The sequence below is a fragment of the Notamacropus eugenii genome, chromosome 3, assembly GCF_028372415.1.
Source record: "Notamacropus eugenii isolate mMacEug1 chromosome 3, mMacEug1.pri_v2, whole genome shotgun sequence".
Lineage (NCBI taxonomy): Eukaryota > Metazoa > Chordata > Mammalia > Diprotodontia > Macropodidae > Notamacropus > Notamacropus eugenii.
Genome location: NC_092874.1, coordinates 147,141,652 through 147,166,336, shown reverse-complemented (window position 1 = coordinate 147,166,336; position 24,685 = coordinate 147,141,652). Strand labels below are relative to the sequence as shown.

At 34.4% G+C, this 24,685-nt stretch overlaps 1 protein-coding gene across 12 annotated transcripts in view; it reads right to left on the bottom strand.

Annotated features, from left to right (window-relative positions):
• The window catches only part of NRCAM (neuronal cell adhesion molecule), a 322,289-nt gene that overhangs the window by 5,926 nt on the left and 291,678 nt on the right, over positions 1 to 24,685 (bottom strand). For 8 of the 12 annotated variants that reach the window (XM_072653036.1, XM_072653033.1, XM_072653041.1 and 5 more), the window contains 3 exons: positions 24,212 to 24,397; positions 7,298 to 7,429; positions 5,085 to 5,163 (listed from right to left, as the gene is read on the bottom strand). In XM_072653036.1, coding sequence (XP_072509137.1) covers positions 5,085 to 5,163; positions 7,298 to 7,429; positions 24,212 to 24,397 — 397 coding nt within the window. Of the gene's footprint in view, positions 1 to 5,084; positions 5,164 to 7,297; positions 7,430 to 14,344; positions 14,498 to 16,431; positions 16,558 to 17,031; positions 17,098 to 22,896; positions 22,933 to 24,211; positions 24,398 to 24,685 lie in introns of all 12 variants that reach the window. The other 4 variants (XM_072653040.1, XM_072653045.1, XM_072653043.1 and 1 more) reach the window with 2 other exon arrangements.

The following is a 24,685-nucleotide window of genomic DNA, read 5'->3' as shown; positions in this document are numbered from 1 at the left end:
ATGCCTCATTCCTTTGAAGCATATCTTCTCTTGCACTGGAAATTTATTATAACGTTGTTTGCCATTCAGCGGACTTTGATTTAAAGTGATTTCCATCTAGAGGGATTTTGTTACTGAATTTGCTGACAAGGCAGTTCTGCTATATAAAAACTCACTAGAACATTACAGCAAAGCTATGGTCTATATTTTTTCCTCCCCATGACCTAAATAATTAATTTCAGGGAGATATTGTTATGTATACACAGTGGGGCATGCTCAGCAAGTGCCTACTGAGTGAAACTCAGCAGTAGTGGAGAATGTGTTGGGATGCTTCCTGAATCTCATGTCCTAGTTACTCTCTTATATAGCCAAAGTGACCGACCATTTCCTGTATTACCTTGTCTCCTTAAGAAAAAACAAATATCCATCCTAAGGAATTCTACTGAATACATTTATTTCCTCAATTGGATCATGTGATTGCCCCATCCCACATAACAAGCATCTTCATCTCATATAGTAAGCCTTGATGAATGTGTGACAAGGGCCCCCCTAGTTGCAGGAATTACGGGATTCATACAACGAGAGTTTGGGTTAATGTAGCAGATGATGACTTCAATCGGCCATTGATGGTACGACTTTTGATCTAGGTTTATTTTGGTTTTAACAAAAGATCAATCTAAAGAATGAAAAAATACTTACACAGTTGGCTGCATTGTTTCTCTGATTTTCTATATGCTAGAAAGGAGGCAGATTCTAATGTCTGTATAATCAAAGAAATAAACAAAGAGAACTGCAGATTTCCACAGAGGTACCTGCATGGAGGCGGTATCAGAGCAAGGGTAGGTGGTGGCAGCGTGTACAAAAACAAATTTAGCCATGGGAAGTCCCTCCTTCCCTCTTTTTGCACCTTGTAAACTACACTCTGGCTGGCCAAGAGTTGAATTACCCAGGGAGCTGTTGGCCCTCCTTGGACTAGAAGGAATAAAGGAAGATTGAATTCCCTAAAAAATTTCTTGTCTTGATAGAAGCTTTGACTTTGTGCCTCCTGGCATGGTCAGCATCCTATGATTTAGAGATAGGAAAGCATGAGTCTAATGAAAAGTGTCATGTTCACTGCTCCCTGGGGGTGCAAAGTATGAAAGAGATCCTGGGGATCCAGGGAAAGGAATGGAATTTTGACATGTTGTCAAAAATTAATAATAAATAAATGAGCAAATTCTGGAATATTCTTTTTCATGAAATGTGGCATCAAAACAGTCTTTTAAACACGTTACATGATGGCAGAATCAGTCAAAGGGTAAAGTTCTGAGCAGCGTCACTGAGGTCTAAAAAACAGTCATGAAGCTGCAATGACTGGTGGATGGTTTTTGCAAGTGATTTTGCTTGTGGACTTGTCCTTGTGAATTTACAATCTTCATTTGACAAATTAAACAATTATTAAAAAAAATCTAAGACACTTATCAGAACTGTAACTCCCTTAGGACCCTACAGAGCAAACAATGTAATCACATATGTGATAAGTGCTTCTGCTTCATTTATAAAGTTTTGGTTTACTACTTAAGAAATCAAGAAATATAACTTTCCTTGACTGAGAAACTACATACATACGTATATACATATATATGCACAAAATGACCCTCTTTGAAGTGTTTTGCAAATCTATCACATATGAATTAACTTTGAGCCAAGGGCACGTGACCAGATGGCTGCAAACACTCATGATTTTAGCACTATGGTTATGCCAGCATTAGCATTGCATTGCTATCCATCACTTTGGAATCCCAAAACATTAGAAGTGATGAGGAAGTAGACTGAGCAGGACCACACTCCCTTTGATTCATCTGCGTTATCCCTTCAATCACCACTGGTAAGCCAGATGTAAATCCAACAGTGTGTTGGTATAGTGAGAAGAAAGGTCAGCACTCCTTTCGGGCCGGTTCTAAAATAGATTTTGGGTTCACAAAGCTTTGATAGCAAATGGTTGTTGAAGAAGTCAAAATGGAGCAGCAGCCCAAGTGTCAGATTCATTGCATGAAAGCCCAAGAATATTTAAACAGAACCAAGCAGATAAGAAGCTGTATGCAGAAAAGCACTGATAAAATGGTCAATCATTTATTTGACAAGCATACAAAAGTAATATTAACTTTCAGAAGATAATGAGGCATAGCTCTAGCAGGATAAATAAGACAACAGGGGACCTATTTTAGACCAAATAACCTGTGCAGAAAGTGAATTTTAAAGATCATTGCCAAGGTAGTTGATGGTCACTTTTCGGAACAGGGAAGGAGAGAAGGACACATTCAGTAAAACAGATGGAATCAGCATTGTGGACCATTTACCTGGGATAAGCTATCACCTGCTTCAAGTGAGGGGACATCTAGAGACTTATATAAGGTCATTATTATATGCTAGAAAAGTTATTCAAATGGACAGGTTTGAGGGTTCATGTACTAAGGTCACTAAATCATCACACACATCCTAGCTTGAATTTGAATATGTTTGTTAACTCCTTCATCTTTGCCATATCTTTGCTTATCTCATGAAATTTTAAGTTTTCTTTTGAGCAAATATGAAGAAATTTAGTAAGAATTTGGTAAGCCCATCACCTTTGCTGGTTATTTGCAAGTCTCATGAAATTTTAGCCTCATTTTGGAGAAATATTTGAAGAAATTTAATAAGAGTTTGTTAACTCCTCAACCATTACTATATATGCACTTTTCTCAAAAAATTTAGTTTTTTTTTTTATGAAATTTTGAGAAAATTTAGTAAGAAGTTTTTGCTGCAGAGAAAAATCAGAACTAAGAGAGGCAGGGCGCTGGGAATTAGAAACAAAATATCTCAAAATGTGGGGAAAACTGTTTAGACAACTCAGTGAAAGCTCTGCCCCCAGTCTATATGTGAAGTTTTTGATCTTCTTTGGGAGCACATTTACCCCTAATGATATTAAAAAAAGAAATAACCAAAATAAGGACTATGAATGGGCAAATTTTCCAAAATTAGTCAATGTACCATATTACCCATACAAATAAAATGAAAACTGTCCTTTGGCATTCACAATTGGCTTTTTCTTTTGGTATGAAAAAAATTTCAGTGCCAGAGTATAAAGTTCACAGTTATTTACAGGTTATTTCTCCTATCCTAAATTAAGAGGCCTACAGAGACAGAGTAAAAAGGCCATAATACATAATGCATTATATAAATATAATGCAAAAACATTTTTGAACTACTAAAATTTTCACCTGTTATAGAAATGGATACCCTCCTCAGTTCTGCACTGAGACAAGCCTAACAAAGTCATTATTCTTTATTTAAAATGTATCTGGACAAGAACATATTTGCATAAATAGCAGATTAGTTTTATTCTGCTGTGGGATATATGGAATGAATGCATTTCCTTAATGATGGAACCCCACCACGATTAAATCGTTAAAACTCTGGTAGATAAAATACTGCCTACAGGGTCATAAGAAGTTTAACCATTGAGAATCTATACAACATTCTAGTTATGAGTATATGGCTAATGGAGTGGGCATAGATATAGCTGTTATATTTTTTAAAAATTAAGTTCAATTCAAAGATCACAAAGGCTCTTTCTATATCGTCTATATATATTGTTTGATCTTTGTGTCACTTTTCAGCTTTATGCTGGAATGCCTTTTTATGATTATAATTAAACTCCTTAAGAGTAGGGATAATTTCCTTTCTACTTGTACCCCCAGTCCCTAGCACTGTGCCGGGTATATAGAAGGCACTAATAAACACATGTTAACTCAATGATACCTATTTATTTATTGCCACCCCCCCCCCCCCCCACAAAATGTCCCAGATCAGATGAGTTTTGCCAGGTGAATTGGCTGGAATTATTTTTAAAATCTCTTGGCATTTTTAAAAAAAAAATCAAAATAGCAAAGGTTCCATAATACTGTCTATGGTAGCACACACCACTGGAGAACACAATAAAATGGAGAATTACACGGGTTATCACATGGAGCCTGTGTAGAAAGCAGTACTGGTGGCTTGGGAGAAAGATTGACTGCAGTTTCTTGGTTGCTCCTTTAAGCCAACTTTGTGGCCTAGTCACAGTTCTTTTTTTAAAAATCCTATCCTTTGATCACCAATTTAGAATGTTCTTGGTAAAAGATCTTGCCATATAAAATTTTTTCAGGTAAAAAAAAAAAAACAACACTTTTCCACTATACATCTGACATGTGTATGCTCTTAACACAGATTAAATACTTTTTAAAAAGCAAAAATTATTTCTGGGGTTTTCATTTAAGGCTAAAATTGATATTTTATTGAGATGCAAATTCTTACAAATGAATTACACTTCTCTTGGCAAGTAAAAGCAGTTGTTTGGTTTTTAAATTAAACTTTGCAAAAGAAGGGTATTTGGGTACAGCTATTCTTCCAGGAGGGGAAGCAAGGGTATTTCCAAGTCCCAAGAATATTATTCCTTCCTTCACATTAGGTTAAGTATGTGTATGGTGGTGGAGGGGACATCTACATACCAGGTATATGGAGGAGAAGGGAAGGAATTGCTAGGGGATACTGAATTAGCCTGTGTAATCATGTCTTTGGAGTGTTCAGTTTATGGAACTGTATTCTTGACCATCTCTATAACAAAAAAGTAGAAAAGGGGAGAGAAACATTTTTTATTTTGTACCCCAACTTTGTACTGAATGAGGGCTCTCCAAGCACATAGTTCTTTTACCCCTTTTACTATAAAAAAAATAACTCATTAACTCCAAGGTAGTGGGAAGGAACAAGGTGATCACAAGGCTCCAGGAATAAACAGTGTCAAATAGCTTGCAGAAATAAGAAGGGATACCAATGGACTTCTATGGAGCTATGTCTTCCATCAATACCCTACCTTTAAGCCCCCTCAAAAATAGAAACATTTCACAAAGAGCAGAAATACTTTTTAACAGTACGGAACTTGGAATTTACATATTTTCCAAACTAAATTTATACTTAATATTTGAGAAAAGTGCCAAATGTTAAGAAGGAAACTTTCTAGGCAAAGAACAATTTTCTATTGTGGGTTCTTAATTAGAGTGTCTAACTGACAGAAAATATAAAAATAAAGATGCATAGCAGGTACTAACCTGTATTCTCCAAAAGTTCCATCGTCTTCCTTCATAGGCTGAATTTCCGGATCAGCATGTGCATCTTCTTTTTCTTTGACTAAAATATTCAAAATGGCATCATTAACCGTTGAGGCTGGCATCTCCCTGTTCAAGATTTTTAGTCATCTTGGTACTTTTGATTTCCTAGTGTTAGCATCATAATCATTTTTAGTATGTAGTAGATTCTCAAGGTATACAGCAGTTGGCAGTAAGCATACTTTTATTTTCCAGATATTATGGGGGAGCTTAAAAAATGAACACTTGGTAACATCTAAACATATGCGTTTTTGTGGAAAGGTTTCACTTAATGTGGGAGTCTTATGTTCCTTATGATTCACAATGAAGGAAAATATTTAAAGTTTCTACAGGGTTTATATTTAGTCTTTCTCACATGCTCTCACCTGATTAATAGTTCATATTTAGAAATTTAGCACTTTGAAGATTTGGCCACATAACTGTCACTCAAATTTGGAAAACATGTAGGGCCCTTCAAAACCATTAAACCTTTTAGATGTAATCTGTGATTTCATTGCCATGGTTACTCTCTCTACCAATGCAGATCACAAATGCATCATAATTTATTAGACAATATTTATGAGTTGATGCAACCCAAAACTCCAATATGGGGTGGTGATTCTCTGGTAATGAGCCTCTGAATTTTTCTGGGGTGGTCCTCAGACTTACAGATATGGTCCTTTATTAAGATCATACTTGAAATTGAGAGAAATAATTATTTTTCTATTATATTAATAACCAGTTATTTTCCTTTGAGGTTTTTCCTTTCTATTTTCTCATTTAGAGACCAGCCCTTGTGGGTCCTTTAGTCAGTCTCTGAAGTACATTGTTGATAGAGATTGCCTAAATCCTCCAGGTACATTGGACAGAACCCCACTCAACTAGAAACCTTACAAACAGAATCTAATCTAGGTGAATTCTTGCCCTTAGGAAATAAGCCCCTATCCTTGGAACCCTCCATTAGAATTTAGAGTAACAGCTTATGAAGGAGAAAATTAACCAGACTGGTCTGGGTAGAGGTGGATTCCTTTGACCAGATTACTGGAGGCAGATGAGTCTCATCTGATCAAGGCACATTCTCAGCAGGAGGACTTGAAGACTTTTAGCCCACCTCTTCATTAATATGTCTACTCCCTCATTAATTGTTTACCAGTTAGGGTTGGTTTTCCCTGTCAGGGGCACCTCCTTTTCCAAAGGTATTTAAACATTCAGAGATCCCTATGGTTTTGTCTTTGGTTATTGAGGGAGACCACTGACCATCACTTTATTGATTATTTGCTAGCCTAATTAGTAAATTATTAATTACCCAGAAACTCCATCTGTTAGGCTTTTTGTTTGACTCAAAATCTTTCTAATTTATTGGAACGTGCCAAGTTAGCATAACCTTTAACAATCCAAGGTCACTTCTATACCACAAAGAGGTATCAGAGCAGGACTTTAGGAATGAATGGTTGGATACAAAGCATTTATTAAGTGCCTGCTATGTACCAGGAATCATGCTAAGCACTGAGGTTACAAATTAAAAAAAAATAAGCCAGTCCTTAGGCTCAAGGAGCTACAGAATGGAATAATAATATAATACAAAAGCTGTAGTATGGAATGGTGGTGAGGGAGGAGTAATAGGTCCCCAGATTTAGAACTGGAAAAGACCTTAGACACGATCTACTCTAGTTCCCCCCTTTAGCAGACAAAGAACAGAGGCCAAGACAGGTTAAGCGACCTTGATTAAGGTCATGCAACTTGAAAGTATATGAGTTTTGACAAAAGATCTTGATTCCAAATACAATATTCTGCCTACTATGCCATAGTGTTTTGGTCAGGGAAGTTACAGGGAGGATTTATTGGAGTATGTCTTATACAAAGAGAAATAAACAACCCTTATCTCAAGAGACTATGTAAATGCTGACAGGCATTCCACACTGCTCCTTAAAACTTCATAGGTATTCAGAGCACTAGGAGATGGGGCTACTGACATTTTGTGAACACACTCACAAAAACTTGTTCTTTCTCTTGAAAATATTTCTACTTTTGTTGCACACGTCGGGCCAAAAGAAAAGTTTTGAAATACTGGCTTTAGGAGGACATAGGCACCACTCCTTTACAATTAATGAACTGATCATGGTTTTTAAGGTATAATAATGCAACTATAGGTTGGCAACAGGTATGTCTTCTTTTACCTGGATATTTGCCACCCTTGTTTCTTCTGATGAAACAGACAATCAGCAAAATTAAGATGAGAAGAGCGACAGCACACATCAGACCAATGAACCAGCCTTGAGTTGCAATGTCTACTTGCCGGCTTGCCATCGCTGTGAAATGAGAGAAAGGGAAAAAGATTAAAAAGAGAAAAAACCCCTGTAATAATAAATAATGTATTTTCATGAGTATTTTATAGTATTAACATTTATATCATTTAATAAAATTTCATAGTTTAAAACCAGATTGTAAGAGCCAAGAATGATTTGATTATTGTACTTCGAAAAAAAATCTTCATTCATATTTAGAATGTAAGTTTTCCAAGTAGAGATTGAGTACTTAAAACATTTGATGCTTAAAAACTCCCCTTTCCCTCACCTTCTATGTAAATATCTGTTCTCCATGTCAGCACATTCCCAAAACAATGTAAAATATGACTGCCATATTTGAAGAGGAATATTCAAATGAAGCTGGACAATAATATGTATTGAGACTGATCTTTAAATAAATATACCAAATCTTATTATATACACTCAAATGAGTACTGCTCAACAAAGCACCTTTGGAGGATGTATACTTATGCTGGTGCTGCTGCAGAAAATATATTTTCCTCTTGTGTAATTACCTTCAGAGCCAGTTGTGAACCATGCAAGAAAATAAGTCTCTGCCCTCACACTTCATGTTTATCTGAAAACAGTCACTAAGGAAGGCCCAAGTTGAGCAAAGAAACCTGGAGACAAACATTATAAGTATCAAACTTCCCCAAAGGTGAACTTACAGGAAGTCAATGGAATTTTGGGAAATTAGAGGTTAACGTATATTACTCTTTATATTTTCTGGTTTTCCAGCTTTATAATACAGGTTGACATTATTCATCACATTTAGCTTCAAATTACTTTTGGTCATTAAAAAAAAATGCAATCAAGGGAAGAAAAATCACAACCATTGAGAATATTCTGAATGTAATTTTAAAGGAAAAATTCCAAGTGTTCTGAACAAGGAAAACTTTATTGGGGAGTGGTCCTCCTAGGTGGCTCCTTTGAAGGATATAGAACTTATTTGGATTGGATGAATTCTGGCAAGTTTGTTTTTTTTTTTTTAATAAATTCTTCCTGTGATCTACTTTAAAGGAATATAGTACTTTTGACTTCATTGGTCATTGTTCAGTCTCCCATGAAAAGTTAGGCTAATGTGGCTGGTTTAATGTGTCGTTCAAAGGACTCATGGGAAAAAAGCGTAGTATCAATTACTAGTCAGACATGGCCAAGAACAAATAAATGAATTTGAATTAACATTAACTGATCTGAATTTATTTTTTTTCAAAGGAATATGCACTCACTTCTCTTCCTCCTGCCACAATCTATTCAGAGAGAAGGCAATATCTCCTTTTGGCCTCATAAAAATAGCTGTGTCAAGCTTTTTATTTAATCTCTGTTGAATGAACAGCTTCCATAATCCTTGGTTTGCAGGATGATGCAGGAAATTGTGTTCTGACCAACCTTATTTGACCCTAGTTTTATAACATGTCCAACATCTCATTTCCTGTCCTCCTTTATACAAAATGATAGGGAATACAATGTCTGAAGTGAAGAGTGATTAATAGAACAAAAGATGTGTCCTTCAGGAAACAAAGTCAGAAATGAAACTATTTTGATTGTATTACAAATCAAATACCAGTAGTCTTTTTCTCCTCACTACCCGGGATCTATCTTTGGTCAGAGGGGAATTTGGACTGCATCACAAGTAGGGGCTCCAGTTAGCCATCTGCTCACTGAAGCTCAAATAACACAAATAGGTGTCCAGGCAATGACAATTAGGATAATTTAAAGTACCATCTGGTGCTACTCAAATAAATGTGATCACTGATGTAAAGGATGTGAATGCAATTCATTTAAACGCTCAACTGAAAACCACTGCAGTGCTTTTGAGGCGTGGTACCCCCATTACTCAAAAGCAAAAATACATTAGATTTGCCACATGATGGTAAATATCTCATAGTCTCCTAGCCCTTTAACTTTCCCCTCTCCTGATTCCATTCTCCTTGAAGACCTAACATCTTCCAACCTTTATCTCTACTTTCTTACTGTTTAAACCATGTAGATCCTTATTTTTATAATTGGTTCCAGTTTTCAAATTAGGGCCAAACCTCAATTAATTATTCTGGTACTTTTCAAGGCAAAATACCTGATTATCCTGAAAAGAAGGGTAGCTCTAGTACGGGATCACACACCTAGTAAATGTCTGCAGCCAGATTTTGAACTTAGGAAAATGAGTCTTCCTGATTTCAGGCCTGGCACTCTATCCATTGTGCCATCTAGCTGCCCCGCATATATGCACACATATATGTATAGATAGCATATTATATATATATATATCTATATATGTCTTTATATCGTTATGTATATATAATCACACACTCTACAGTGCCATGGTGTGCTTGAAGGATAAGGTCTTTCAACTAGAGAAGTAATAGCTGAGTGGGATAAAGTGATTTGTTCTACATACTAGCCCTGTTACTGAGGTAGGAGGTTTTTCATGCAAGGACCTCCATTCCTTCCAGCTGAATTTAAGATTCTAGAGGACAGGAGTATACATACATACACACACACACATAAACACATATGTATATATACATAGGAATACACATACAATGTATAATTGTTGTATTAATTACTGTATTAATAATTAATGTATAAATATTGTATAATTGTATGTATATAATATAGACACACACATGTGTGTATCCACATATACATGCATATATACATATATATGGAGAGATACACACATGTACACATATATAGAGATATCAAATGATAAAATAAAATGTGTAACATATATGTTAAATATAAATATTATATGACATGATTATAAATAAATATAAATCCCTGTCCTCAAGGAGCATAAATGCATATGTAAAAAGTTTTTTTTTGGTATTTGTATTGCCAGCACCTAGCAAGTCTCTTAACACACAAAACAGAAGGAATTTAATACAAACCTGTTGGATTGGGATAGAATTAATTCTCTCCCATAGGGTTTGTTACTGTATTAGGAACTGGAGTGGCATACTTTAGAATTACTGATGATACTTTTTCTTTTTCACATCACTGTGAGGCCCCCCCAGTCAAATTCTTATTTTGTAATAACAACAGTTGAGGAAAACTGAGTAAAGAACCATGTTTGGCGGTATAAGCATCATTCATTTCATATCTGTAGTCTACCTACTTCTATATCAAGAGGAGGGAAGGCACACTGGTTTTTGATAAGTCTGGAGATCGCATGTGGTATGTGATATCAACAGAGTCTGAGAGGCCAATGTAAATTTTCTACACAGTATTGCTCATTGAATGCAAAAGGCATCTCTTGGGACACACTACAATGGTGCTCCTTGAGGCTTTGCATTTTTGTTCATTCATCTAAAGATAGAAGTTTCAATATGATATCACCATACCATGTACTCATATTTATGGACAGATCAATGAAGAGCAAGCCGAACAGACAATTACAACGGGAAGACGAATGAATCAAAAAGTACAATGGGCCAAAAATAAAGTGAGGGCCCGTACAGTTTTTTGTATTTGTCTCACTCTATGTCAAGCACACAAAGCTCTGAAACCCAACTTTAAGAGATATATTCTAAATTTCTATTTGCTTTAAGCAAAAATATTTTACTCCCTCTAGTTTTAGAGATTTTTTTCTCCATCACTAGGGGAATTCCTACTTGCTGTAGGGAAGATGTCAAAAATCTATCTTCACTTTAGCTAATTTATTTGAGGTGGGGGTTATATATCATCTTACCTCCAGGGGTTTCCAGGTAAAAATTTGACTCCCAACACCTGGGAGTGAAAGCATACAATTTATGACGCAAGGGTAAAAACAGAATTAGATGGTGGAAAATTTTACAGGATCTAGAAATGGGATTCTCTTTTTGCATTTTTCTTTCTAAACCTACTATATATTAATGTTCCCTGCTACATGGATACATGGATAATTAGGCTATTTTACCAGAATTCAGGCTACCACGTAACCCTGGAAATCAGTTTCACCTCAGTTTTACGGAGCTCTATAGAATGGCACTAGTGAGGAGATAGCTGGGAACAGTGGTGGAAGGAGAAAAACTGAAAAGTTCAAAGCTGGAAGTAATCTTAAGTCATCCAGTCCAATTTCTTCATTTTATATATAAGGGAGCTGAGGAGCCAAATAGTTTCAGCAAGGTCACAAGGGCCATTAGTTGCCAATTCAGACGTAGAACCCATGCCTTTTGTGCTCCTAGTCTGTCACCTGCTGCTATTTTCTCCCATAGTTTTGAATTCCCTCATCCTCCCTTATCCTGACTCTTTGTTTTCACCAAAGAGTATAAAGGAGCTCTTAACATGACTTTAAGGAGATATGCTTGCTCCTTTATTGAGTTCTCTGGCTGTACCTGGCCTGCATGAAGGTCAGGGGCCTGGACCATCGTTTAGATGTTTTGCCACACTGCTGGTTTGGGGCAGAACTGAGTATGTGGGAAGGGTTATGAAGAATTCATTTAAGAGTCAGTTCTTAAAAATTTTTCTTTGTAGTAATGAGCTCACACGCTATAATATTTTTATGGAAAAGAAACTCATCTAGCATGTGAGATTAAACTCTATGCAACAAAGTAAACTCTCTAGTCCTCCATCCCTCCCTGCATCATGAGAGCCTCTACTTTTGGTATGGGTAACAAAGAGTGCAGACATTACTTGGGCAGTAACTTTGCCATAAAGAAAGGGTTTTTTCACATGTTTGGTTTTTTGCATCCCTAAAGATAGTAGTAATAGTAGTAATAGTAGCAGAAGCAGCAGCAGCAGCAGCAGCAGCAGCAGCAGCAGTAGTAGTAGAAGTAGTAGTAGTAGTAGTAGTAATAGCTAACATTTCTATAATGATTACTATGCGCCAGATACCGTACTAAATGCTTTACAGTTATTATCCCATTTGATCCTCACAATAGCCCTGGGAAGTAGGTGCTATTAATATCCTGATTTTGTAGATGAGGAAACTGAGGCAAAAGGGTTAAGTGACTTGCTCAGCTAATAAGTGTCTGAGGCTGGATTCAAACTTAGATGTTCCTGAATCTGGGTCCAATGCAATACCTAGCTATAACTGAAACACCAGAGTAAGATTAACATACAAAGGAATGGATAAAAATTAATTCTAGGCAGAGAAGTTGCCAATATATAGTTAAGTTTATATTTTTAAAAATCATACTCCAAATAATATTTCTCTTTCATTTTACATGTACATATATAATATATAATTCTAATTAACAAGTGTTCTCTTTTTAAAATGTTACTTTTTAAAATAGAAAATCCAATATCACCTTGATAATGTGCTTAAAAATATTCCTCAGTTATCCACACCATGGGATCAACTATTGTGATACAGTCTTACTGTGGAAGCTGGAGATGGCAAATTCCATTGTACAAACTGTACAATGCCTGCCTAGAAGTTACAAATCCATAAATTTCACATGTGTCTATTATAGGCTAGACTGATTCTGGTTATAGTACTGAATTTTCAACTTTCTACAACAGACTCGGGTGACCAATTTAAAATCCTAAAGGATGGATAATTTAGTTAGTAAACTAAGGATTAGGATCTACAGGAAGTGAGTCCACAATTCAAATGCCATTTCCTCCACGAAATTTCTCCTGATTTTTTATGTCACTAGTGATTTTTCTGCCTCAGACATCCTAGAGCACTTTTGGTTTGTGACTCCCTATTGTATTTACCATGAATTATTGTATAATACAGCTATCTATGAAGATTTCTTATTCTACTCTAATACTAATACCTTGAGGGCAGGGATCATGCCTTATCTAAAATTTGCATCTCCCACACAACCAAGCAGAGTACCCTTCACAAAGAAGAACCTTAATAAATATATATTTTATTGTGTTGTCCCCTTGACAACATGCTTGGGCTAAGAAGTCTCAAGTAGCTTGTTTACAGGTGACAATGCACAGACTCACAAATTTAAAGAGATTAAACTGAATCCTTATGACAGAGACCAACCAGTGCAATCCAAAAAGCATCCGCTAAACCACTCTTCTATTCATGGCCCTAAGCGAGGTGCTGTGGATGCAAAGACAAAAAAAAATTACGAATGATGACCATGAATATTGCATGAACACTCCCATTCTAAGATTTATTCAGTGATTTCTAAGAGAATGGAGTCATATTTTGATGTGAAAAATGTATGAAATATGACAAAATATTATGATTTTATGAAAGCAAAACTACTAATAAGTTACCACAAATTACTGTTGGCTATTTTTATATCACACTGAGTTATATTTTCTAAAGTTAGAAAATATAATTTTTTTCAAAATCATAATATATGAATCAAAAGGATTTGGGATTTAAAAAAAACAAACAAGCTGCATGAGTCATGTGCTTAGAATGTGACTTTTTGGGGGGACCAACAAATTGTGATGAAACACAATGCTAAGCATCACCATGCTAGTAGGTGTAACAACTGTTTTTGTCTTAAAGGAGCAGGAAATGTGTTTACATTTTCATCAGCAAATGCAGACATTTTGTATGTAATATCATGGAATGCTGTGGTAGAGATTATTTTGTCTGTTACTCAGTTAAGAGGAGTGCAAACTAAACCCCAGAGAGGTTAAGATGATTTGTTCAGAGTTACACAGCTAATTAATAGTATAGCTGGAACTAATCCCCTACAAGACCAGTGCTTTTTCTCTCAACAGCATGATGATATTAACTCTACTTGTATGATCTGGTTATTTGTAACACAAATGACTAAAATATTGAGGAAATCAAGGTTTAAGGGAAAAGTACTTTCAAACCAAAAAGAAAAGGCTCTGCTAACATCGCTTCACTCTTTGAGTCACAGCAAGGTCTCACTTAAATCCAATTCACTTGTAAGTCATGACATCACCTTCCTGATGTCATGGTCCTCTTTGAGAATGAAAGGCAAACAACAGTAACAACTTTCTTTTTCTGATTTCTGAATATGAGCCCATCTTACATGATGGGTACCTCACCTGGACCTGTATGAAACACATCCTCAGAACTCACAAAACCCGAGTCCCCCTCAGCACCAACTCGAACTTTGTATGCTGTTCCTGGCAGTAGACCCTTTAACCCAAAGAAGCTCTGAGAACCATTTACAATTTCTTTTCTCCATTCTTCTTTACCTATGGAAATGTTTCAAAAACAATAAATTTGAATATTTTAAGCTTCTGGGAGTCAATTTCATGTATTTAGAAAGGAAAAACATATTTCACAGGGTAATGGTAAAACCCAGGACATATAGGTTTGTACCATTTTTAGATCTACCTGCTTCAGAAATATCAATGCTTTCAGCCCAATGCAGCAAATGGAACATCAGGAACAGCATTTATCATGCTGAAAGTGATTGCCTTGTTTTATGGATCAGCTGTTTTTCTCAGTGAGTTTGAAAATCTCAAGAAATTGCTTGAACTTAAAGATTATATCTGATACATTTTATGCTTCATCAACATTAAAGAAAATTCCTTCTGTATCCTTTGTTTTATGTAATCTAAGTGTGTTTAACAGACGCGTAAAAAAGAACTTTTTATAAATTAAAGTATATTTTAAACATACTAGAGAACTAGTTATTTCAGAGAAGTCTGTAGCCAGTCTTTTGTAAAGTAAGTAAATATCCCAGGTTTATTTGTTTTATGAGTTAGAAAGTTTTCTATACAGAATTTCCTTAAAATGACATCCACCTCTAAAAAAAATTCCTGTGAATTCTCCTTAACTAGGATAAAGAGTTCCAGATGAGGAACTGTCTCTATCAATACAGATCAATAGCTTCCTTGTAATTTACACCTTTAGAGTATATTCTTGGGGCACAGATTAAGTGATTTGCCCAGAGTTATATGGAGCCAGTATGCATCAGGTCAAACTTGAACCAAGGTCTTCCTTATTCTAAGGTCAGATCCCTTTTCATTAAACTATATTGCTTTTCAGGGATTTATCTTATTACTTAAAAAATCTATTACCATAACCTAAACATGAAGTAAAAGTTGTATAGATATCAATTTCCTAGTAGAATATTATAAATGGCTTAGAATTAAAAGGGGCTTTTTTCTTAAATACAATGTCATTGAGAAATATTGGATGGCTCACCAAAGTAATCATTTTTAAGTTCTTCCAGTTTCCCATTCTATTTACTACATACTGGCAATTGAAATAGGAAAGAATAACTGAATTCAAATCAGTCATTCAGATTCTACTATTCTGCCCAATTGAAACAACCCCTTTTCTTATTTAATATTTAGTACATGATTATATTTGTTAACAAGATATTTGGTAATATGTAAGGTATATTCAATGGCACCTCCTTTACTATAGTCCTTTGTCTTCTACAGCTAGAAATAATTCCTTCTTAAAATCTACTCTAACCTCTTCTATGAATTTATAATATCTTAAATGTGATTTGTATTATTTGCATACGAGTCTCATTTTCCTACCAGAATGGGAGCTCCTTGAGGGCAAAGACTGTGTTGTTTTTCATTTTATATCCCTACCAAGTGGCACAATGCCTTGTACAACAGTAGGCATCTAATAAAAATATACTGAATTGAACTGAATGTAGCATGGGGTTTAGATCCAACTTTTGGTGCCAAATATTAAAAAGATAATAGTAATAGCTAGCACTTGAAAGTTTTCAAAGTGCTTTAGAAATATTATCTCATTTTATCTTCACAACCCTGAGAGGTAGGTACCATTATAATTCCTATATGGATGAGGAAATTGAGACAGATTGAAGCAAACTCAAATTGTCTTGACTCCAAATCCAGCATTCTATCCACTGCATCACCTAACTAGTAAAGAGTCTACCAATATAGAAATCAATTGTATCACTTACTTTTCATAGCATTAAGAAATATAAAGGATTTTCTATTTAGAAATCAACTATGTAATCTGATAGCTCAAACACACTTACATTATAACTAGATCATTCCCTAAATTAAATATTTCTAGATGCTTCAAACCAAAATGGCCTTTAAAATGCCATTGTAATGATGTTTGATATTTAATGCCTAAAATATCTTTAAATTTATTTTAGAAGTCAGAATCAGTGAAGGAAATGGTTCCTTACTCCCTGCTACACCATATTCAACATAAAAGTGGACATGATCTGGTCCCTCATATTCCCAACTGATGTTGGCATAGGTTTCAGCGGCAGCTGCAGTAACATTTCGGATCCTTGGATTAACTGGTCGAACTAAATACATGACAGAAAACACAAACAAAATATTAAATTGATGCTCCAAATACACAAGGATAAAACAAGGTTCCATTTTTTGAAACTTCTAAAATATAGTTAAATTTGGAATATGGTGTTAAAATGTAAGGTCCTAGTCTTTTGAAAAATAAAATCATAGAAGACCATATTGATTGGAAAATTACAACATTAATAAATAAATTAGCAATTAAATCTCCTGCACTATCATAGCAAAACACAGAGCTCAGTCCATGAATTCTACCATAAAAATCTTAAATAATGCAAATTGTCCTCTGTGGATTGTCAGTCTTAGGAAGCATCACAATATTCATCTATTAAATTATAATATAAACTGATTTAGTTTAATGCAACTTTTCCTTGAGTCTGTTTCAATCCCTTAATGCAAGCCTCATAGAAAATGTGCTTTTGTAGCTATCCCTACCATATTTGTAATGAGAAAGAAGCTCACGGTACCCTTATAGAATGTTGGACGGCTAGTATGCATAGCAGGAGAAGTTGCAAAATGGATTTCTGAATATCCTTTAGCAGAGGAAATAAGAAAGAAGAAAGAGTAAAAAATTGTTCACAAGGCACACTACTGACAACAAAACAACCTTACCTGTCAAGGTTTTCTGATCACATATGCACACTTTAAAATTCATGCAGTTTTTTCACAAGAATTTTTATGTTCATTCATAAAACATGAAGTCACAGAAAACATAACGGCCTCACTAAATTAACTACAACAAAACCTGAAAGTTAACTTTAAGACGACAATTGTCTCAACCTTGGTAGCTTGGACCAAAACAATTCAGATTTTGACTCAAGGTTTATTTAAAAAAAAAAAAAAAGAGGCACTGCCATTATCTTTTTAGGTTAACCAGTCATAATCCTTTTATACTGAGAAAGTTTCTCTCATAAGAGCAAATTATATAGTACCAATGTATTAATTCAAACCTTGGAATTGAATTCAGAAGTATACTGCATCATTGCAGAAGAGCCAGATAAAAGCTAAAAGCTTCTCTTGAAGTAGAAAATGCAGACTGCTTGACCCTCGCTGCCAACAAGGATAAATGTTCCAAAGATGATTTCAAGCCTAATCTTCTTGAATATTTAATTTATCCAAAGATGATGCATATTGCTGACAAGGTAAAAGCTCCTTCTCTGAAGCTAATTCACTTCTTTCTTTCTAAACTGTCCCGGTTGCAAACCCAAAAGATATTACTAGTAGAGAGGAATATGAAAATTCAATAGCTATGATAGCCATCACACTAAGTGCCAAAAAAAAAAAAAAAAAAGAGCAGACTTAGTGAACTGCTAAGAACTAGGAAAAAAATGAATCCAGTAATGGTACTGTTATTTTATTCTTTTTATAATAAAATTAATTTTTTTATGCTAATGTTATTTTATTGAAATTCATGGATGTTTTCTTAAATTTGCTATCCATTTTTAAAAAAAATCCAAGTTCTTGTACATTCTAAAGCAACATGAAAAGTGAATTAAATTAGCTAAATATGCACAATTTTCACACATCTATGTAAAACCCTTACCAAATGGATCAACAGATTCATAATTAGAAGTGAAGTTCTAGTTCATTACTTTGCTCAAATGCTTTGGGGATGAAGGTAAAAAGTACCAATGGTTAGCGAAAGAAATTTCATTGTCCTGGATTAATTGATTTACATCAAAAATGAAATCAGCCTTTTATAATTTCATATGTGAAAACTCAGGTTTCATTAATACATTTTGGAAACCATAGCTGAAAACTATAAAATACAAACACATCTATATTTACATTTTATATCAATGTAAATTAGACAATGACAAAAGGGAGCTAGACCTTTTGCAGATAAATATTTTAATAGTGTCTCTTCTTCCTTTTTAAAATCAGAAGGTCAAAGTCATACCCTCAGATTGACTGGCTAAGTGAATAAGTGAAAATGAATGAAAGAAATATCTATTCAGCAAATCAAGACATAAGAAGAAGTTAAAGAAAGGACTTTTGATTTATGGTTCAGGAAGCATGGATCACTCACTATACAGGCAGAAATAGCACTCATCCTTGAATGGAAAAATTTGAATAAAAGAATAACAGAAGGCTCTTGTGTCATTCAAACCACTATAAAATGAAGTTTAATTATCAGTTATATGCAAAATGTTTAATTATTGCTGTTATACAAAAAAAATCAGAGAATTGTTTACATTTAGTATAGTATATAGTGTCAGTCAGTCAATAAGCATTTATTAATTACCTATTATGTGCTAGGCACAGTGCTAAGAACTGGGGATATCAAGAAAGATAATTCCCGTTCTCAAGGAGCTAGAAGCCTAAGAGGCAGAGAAAATAAGCAAGTAACTATATTCAAACAAATTACACACAGGATAAATAGGAAGTAATCCACAGAAGGGAAGCATTAGAATCAAGAGAGGTTGGAAAAGTTTTCCTGTAGAAAGTAGAATTTTATCTAGGACCTCTAGGAAGTCGAGGAAGCCAGGAGGCAGAGATGAGGATGGAATACATTCCAGGCACGAGGGACAGACAGTGAAAATTCACAGAGCCAAGAGATCGTTTAATGAATAACAAGAAGACCAGTGTCACTGGACTAAAGAATGCTATTTAAATTTAGCATTTGTATTTCCTTTTCCCATATATAACATATATGTATATAGAGAGCTATATCTATATACCTTACTTATCTGCATTAATGTTGTTTCCTATCAGTAGAATGGGCTCCTTGAGGGCAAGGGCTGTCCTGTTTTTGTCTCTAAATCCCTACTGACTAATGTAGCACTGAATATATAGAGTAGAAGCTTAATAAATTATTAATGAAATAAAATGAAATTTAATTTTAATATTGGGGTCTAAGTTAATTTCCAGGTGCTACATCTTCTGCTTATTTCTATAAACTCCACCATCAGTTTTTGTTAATTTAATTTAGTAAGTAGCTAAATGGTGTTACTTAGAATTTACTGCTAATCAGTTTTTACTTTTGCATCATCATTAAATTAAAAATTACTATCTCTATCTCTATAATTTTTACTTACCAGCTATTCCAAACCACAGCAACTTATTTTCTTTAGTCAGAGGTTCTTAACTTGGGGTCCACAAACTTTTTAAAAAAATGTTTTGATAACTGTTTTCCTATATATTCTATATAATTGGTTTCCTTTGTAATCTATGCATTTTAATTTATACATTATTCTGAGATGGGATACAAAGAATTTACTAGGCTGCCATGACTAGCTATAAGTGTTTATTATGAAATAAATTATTTTTCTACAAAAAAGTTAAGAATCTCTGCTTTAGATTAACTGTAGCCATTTTTTAAAAACATAGTTCTCTTAAATTAATGGAATGTCTAAGATTGAAATAGTCATTTTCACTGAAGCATAACCATATTTTGTTCATTAAGATGAGAAGTTGTGACACATATACTTTTTCCAATCAATTTTTCCAATTAATTTTCTATGCATACATCTTACTAACATATATGGATATGATTATTCAGAGCAAAAGATTACAATTATTAATATATCATCTTTATCCCTTTTACTTCTCAAATTGTATCACATTGGGAAAGATCCTTTTATTTAGAAGAGTCTGGATTTCAAGTTCTATTAAAAGATGAGCAACTATGAGCAAAAACTCAGTTTGGAATTGTTTTCTAAATTTACTGAATTGACTGCACTGGGTCATGCCTGGGTTAGGAGATGCCTAGACACTGTAACCATAATATCCAGCCTGTTCTTTTTCTCCAGAAATAGGGCTTTTCAAAGCATTTTCACTTATACAGGATGCATCATCACATTTTGGCAAGAATTAGTTAACGAATTTAAACTAGAGTCAAGACATCAAAGGAAGTACAGGATGTGGAACACTTTTCAAAATAAAACTTGCAAAAAAGGGAAAGGTCAATGTGATGAATTCCTTATAGAGAGGTAATGAAGTCACAGAAGAAGTAATTTATATACACAGTGAAGTCCCTAAGTGAGATTGAGGTCAACATGTTACATGAAATGATTGTCTTTTTTAGGACCCCCCCCCCCCCCCAGTCATTACAGGTGCAAGACTTAGGAGAAATGGAAAGGGTCTTCTTGATGACCAAATCCATTTCCCATAATCTGTGACTCAGCTCATGGTATACAAGTACACTGTGGTAAAATCAGAAATGACTAAACCATAATACCTTTAAAAGTAATAATATTTGTGTCAAATATACTCATTTCTTTAAGATACTTAGGGATACATTTATAGAGCATAATGTAGTTTTTCACTTCATATCTTGTTTCAAAATATATCCTAAAATATTTTCTGAGAATTTGCTTATACAAGTAAATAAATTCCTTCATTCATATTATAAATGTTTGGCAAATGCTAAATTACCTAATACCTAGAAATAACTCCTGGGGGGTTAGTGAAAGTTCATTGTAAATATACCTTACTTCAATTACATAATTTCATATCTATCTGTCTGTCTATCTAGTGTTTATAATTCTTGCTTATTTTCCTTCATAGCTATTCAATATGTCCAACAGTACAGCATTAGTAAAAGGAAGTAGGAAGACTTCTTAATGAACTATTTGTAAGATTTAGAAGGGAAAAATAACTTTTGGAATACCAATAAAAAAGTAAAACTTTTTTGTACTTTGGTGTACATTTGTGCATCAAACAGCAGGCTGATATTTTTACAGTTATAAATTCATCAAAAAGAATCCTAAACTGAAGGAATCAGTGAATCAGGTTATATATTCACTTTAAGGAGCATTGTTCTCTAAGTCCTATGCCAGGATCTTGTATGTGCTGTATTATCATGTCATGATCATGAATTGTCATGTGTAAGATATCTTGGCAATTGGCTTATATTTGAGAAGGACCAGCACTTTGGTCAGTTTGTATAGTATTATAAGTTAAATAAATTACAATTAAGAAAAGGAATGCAAATTCCTAATTTGTTGCTTAGTTTTAGATATGTCAGCCTCTAGTTCCTAATTCCTAACAATATTTGACTATTCCAGTCCTTAACTTAACCTGCTTCCACCAACTGTCACACAAGATGTTTTCTTTGGATAATGCCTGTAAATCAATAAGGTCAAGTGATGGACAAAGTATAAAAATGTCTTAAGGCTGCTGGGAAAATAATTTACATATCAATATAATATTATTAATTTAAATATTTTTACTTTGTGACATTTAACGTACAGATCATCTTAATTAATATAATTCTGTTTCATCGAAAGTTTGGTTTTTTTTCCTATTTAAATGTCATTTTTTTAAAGTTTGGAAGCATTAAATGGGATTAAGGTCTAACTCCCTCCCATCCCCTGCTCAGTAGAATGTATATCCAAGGCTATGATGAAAAATCCTCACCAAAATAGCATTAACTTAAATGCATCTTACAACAAGTGTTACTACAAGGTATTCTTCTACTAGGCCAAAGATACCCATGTAATATTCTCATGGAAAGGTAATGGAACAGGAATAAGGGCCAAGAAAATATTCTTATTGGGCCCTTTTTTTTGTTGTTGAACATTAATGCACTCAAAGTATTTAATTGAAGTTTGCTTGCACTATCTGACAAAACTGCAGTCTAAATGAGCAAATGTAATTTAATTTAAAATACTACATATACTTTAAATTTTCATCCAGAATAAAGAAACATAAATACACTGCAATGATTATTTTTAAAAGTAGATCTTATGATCTCATTCAGTCTTCAAAATCTAATCTGTTCTGTATTTTACAATGCAAGGAAGCTCTAATACCAGTAACCCTTCAAGGATAAATAATATATAAGTGATAAGTATGAGGATTCCATATAGAAAAGGTATCGGTTCTTAAATGATTTATCATTCTTGTCACTCAGGGTTATCATCAATGAAATCTCTATTCATTGACATTATATACAAAAAAAAAAATATCCTAAGATCAGGATCCTTAAAGGGTTTTTAAAAAGAGTATGACAGGAATCTACCTATGCAGGGAAGACAGGGGGAAAAGGATTAGGCATAAATACTAGGCTTATCCAATTTGACCATAATCATATCAGAGTAGACAAAGATGAGTTTTTAAACTAACCTTTCTTAAGAAAGGAATTTTCTTGGTGAATTCATGGATTTTACACACATGAGAACAAAACTTAAATCAAATGATATACACTGTACTGAGTTCCTCCTTTCTTAGACATTTTCTAGATATACGTTATATTTCATTTTCCTCTATTAAGGATTCAAAGCATGCCCTATGAGAAGCCTCTCCATATCCATGCTGAAATTTCCCATGCATAACAGGGCAAGTTTTTACGTTTACATTTACAAAGTCATGCAGGTGATTTATTTTACCTTTGTCTGCACCCACAGCAGGTGGGCGAACACCAGCTTTAATGAAAAAAAACAAAAGTAGGACACTATGTAGTTAGTTACAAGATGGAAATGCACGCTGAAAGATTAGAAAAAATGTTTCTTAAAATGCCAATGCACTATACGTAAGTATAATGAAATGAAATACCTAAAATATTCTGTTCTTTTAAATGCACCAAGAAGCAAGAACAAAGTTGCTAATCACACATCATTAAAGCAATATTATTTGTGTTTTGTTCCAAAGATTAAGACCAATGCAGACTGAGGATATTTCAAACAACTTTTTAGAGAAGATACTATCACATTTAAGAAAAGTTCTCAAGATTGAATGGGTAATTTCTAAAAAGTTTTAAAAGTTAGAGATCCACAAACATACAATGCATTTGATGGCATCATCATCATTTTCATAAAATTCTCCCATGTATTAATTATTCAAATAGAAAAATTCCAAATGGTTATAAAGCCTAAAATAAGTATAGTAGACACTTCTGGATCCATTAAAGTCTTGCTTTTTGCTCTGGATCCTTTAAAGAGATATTTTGCTTCTTTATCCTGTCAGAATAGTGAATGTAAGGCCCTTGCCCATCCCAAAGAAAAATTATCGGCTATTTAATTAGTCTTTAGAGTGATTGGATTAAAAAGGAAAGGAAACTTTAGAGATCATCTGGTTCATTTTTTAATTTTACAGATGAGGAAACAAGCCCAGAGAAGCTGGGACTTGTCACATACATAGTGAGGCCCATAAGTCATGAAGTCTCCCACTATATATCATCTTGTTACAGAGGATAGGGAGGTGAAAAGACAGACACACAGAGAGAGACAAGGACAGAGAGGAGAGAGAGAGAAAGAGACAGACATAGAGACAGACAGACAGACACAGGGAGGAAGGAAGGAAGGGGAAGAGAGAGAGACAGGGAGGCAAGGAGAGAGAGAGAGAGAGATGGAGGCAGAAAGACCGAGAGAGAGAGGATAGAGATAGGAAGGAACAAGGAAGAAATGAAGGGAAAAATTAAGGAAAGGAAGGAAGGGGGAAAGGTAAAAAAGAAAGAAGGAAAATTCAACCACCTGGAGAAACCTTTTGTTTTTCCCCCAATACTGTAATTTAAGCTTTCAAATTTTCATGCTAAACTTGCACTAATTTGGCTTTAAAATATATAAAATAATGAAGAGTCACTAAAAGTCTTTACGTAACACATACAAGGATGTTCCTTAAAAAAGAGAGAAAATATTTAGTGTTATTAAAAGGCAAACACGCTGACTTATTGGAACAGATATGAAGGCTTTTCTTTATACATACCCATCTTACCTTCATCCACAGTAGTCACTGCTTCCTCAGTTATTTGACTTCCGGATCCTGCTGAGGTCTGTGCATAGAAATAAAACTTGTAGCGTGTGTTGTAACTTAAATTTCTTAAAACCAGGCTTGTCATGTTGGCTGCAATTTTTAAATCTACCAGAGGGCCCAATTCATGTGTGCTGTTAACTGTCATGAGAAAACAAAAACATTCACAATGAGCTGGTTTCATTTCACAATAGTAACACAATTGGCATTACTACAGATGGCCAACCGCAGGCTCAAACCCAGGCTGTTTCTGTTCGATTCTTTCTAGAGTCCTTAGTTCATTCCTTTGCTTCATGGGACTAATATTATACTAATCCTTTAGGACTTTTGCAGTGAGGCATGTGACAAGTAGAAAAAAAGTATGTGTGTGTGTGTGTGTGTGTGTGTGTGTGTGTGTGTGTGTGTGTGTGTGTGTTCGGGGTGGGTTGA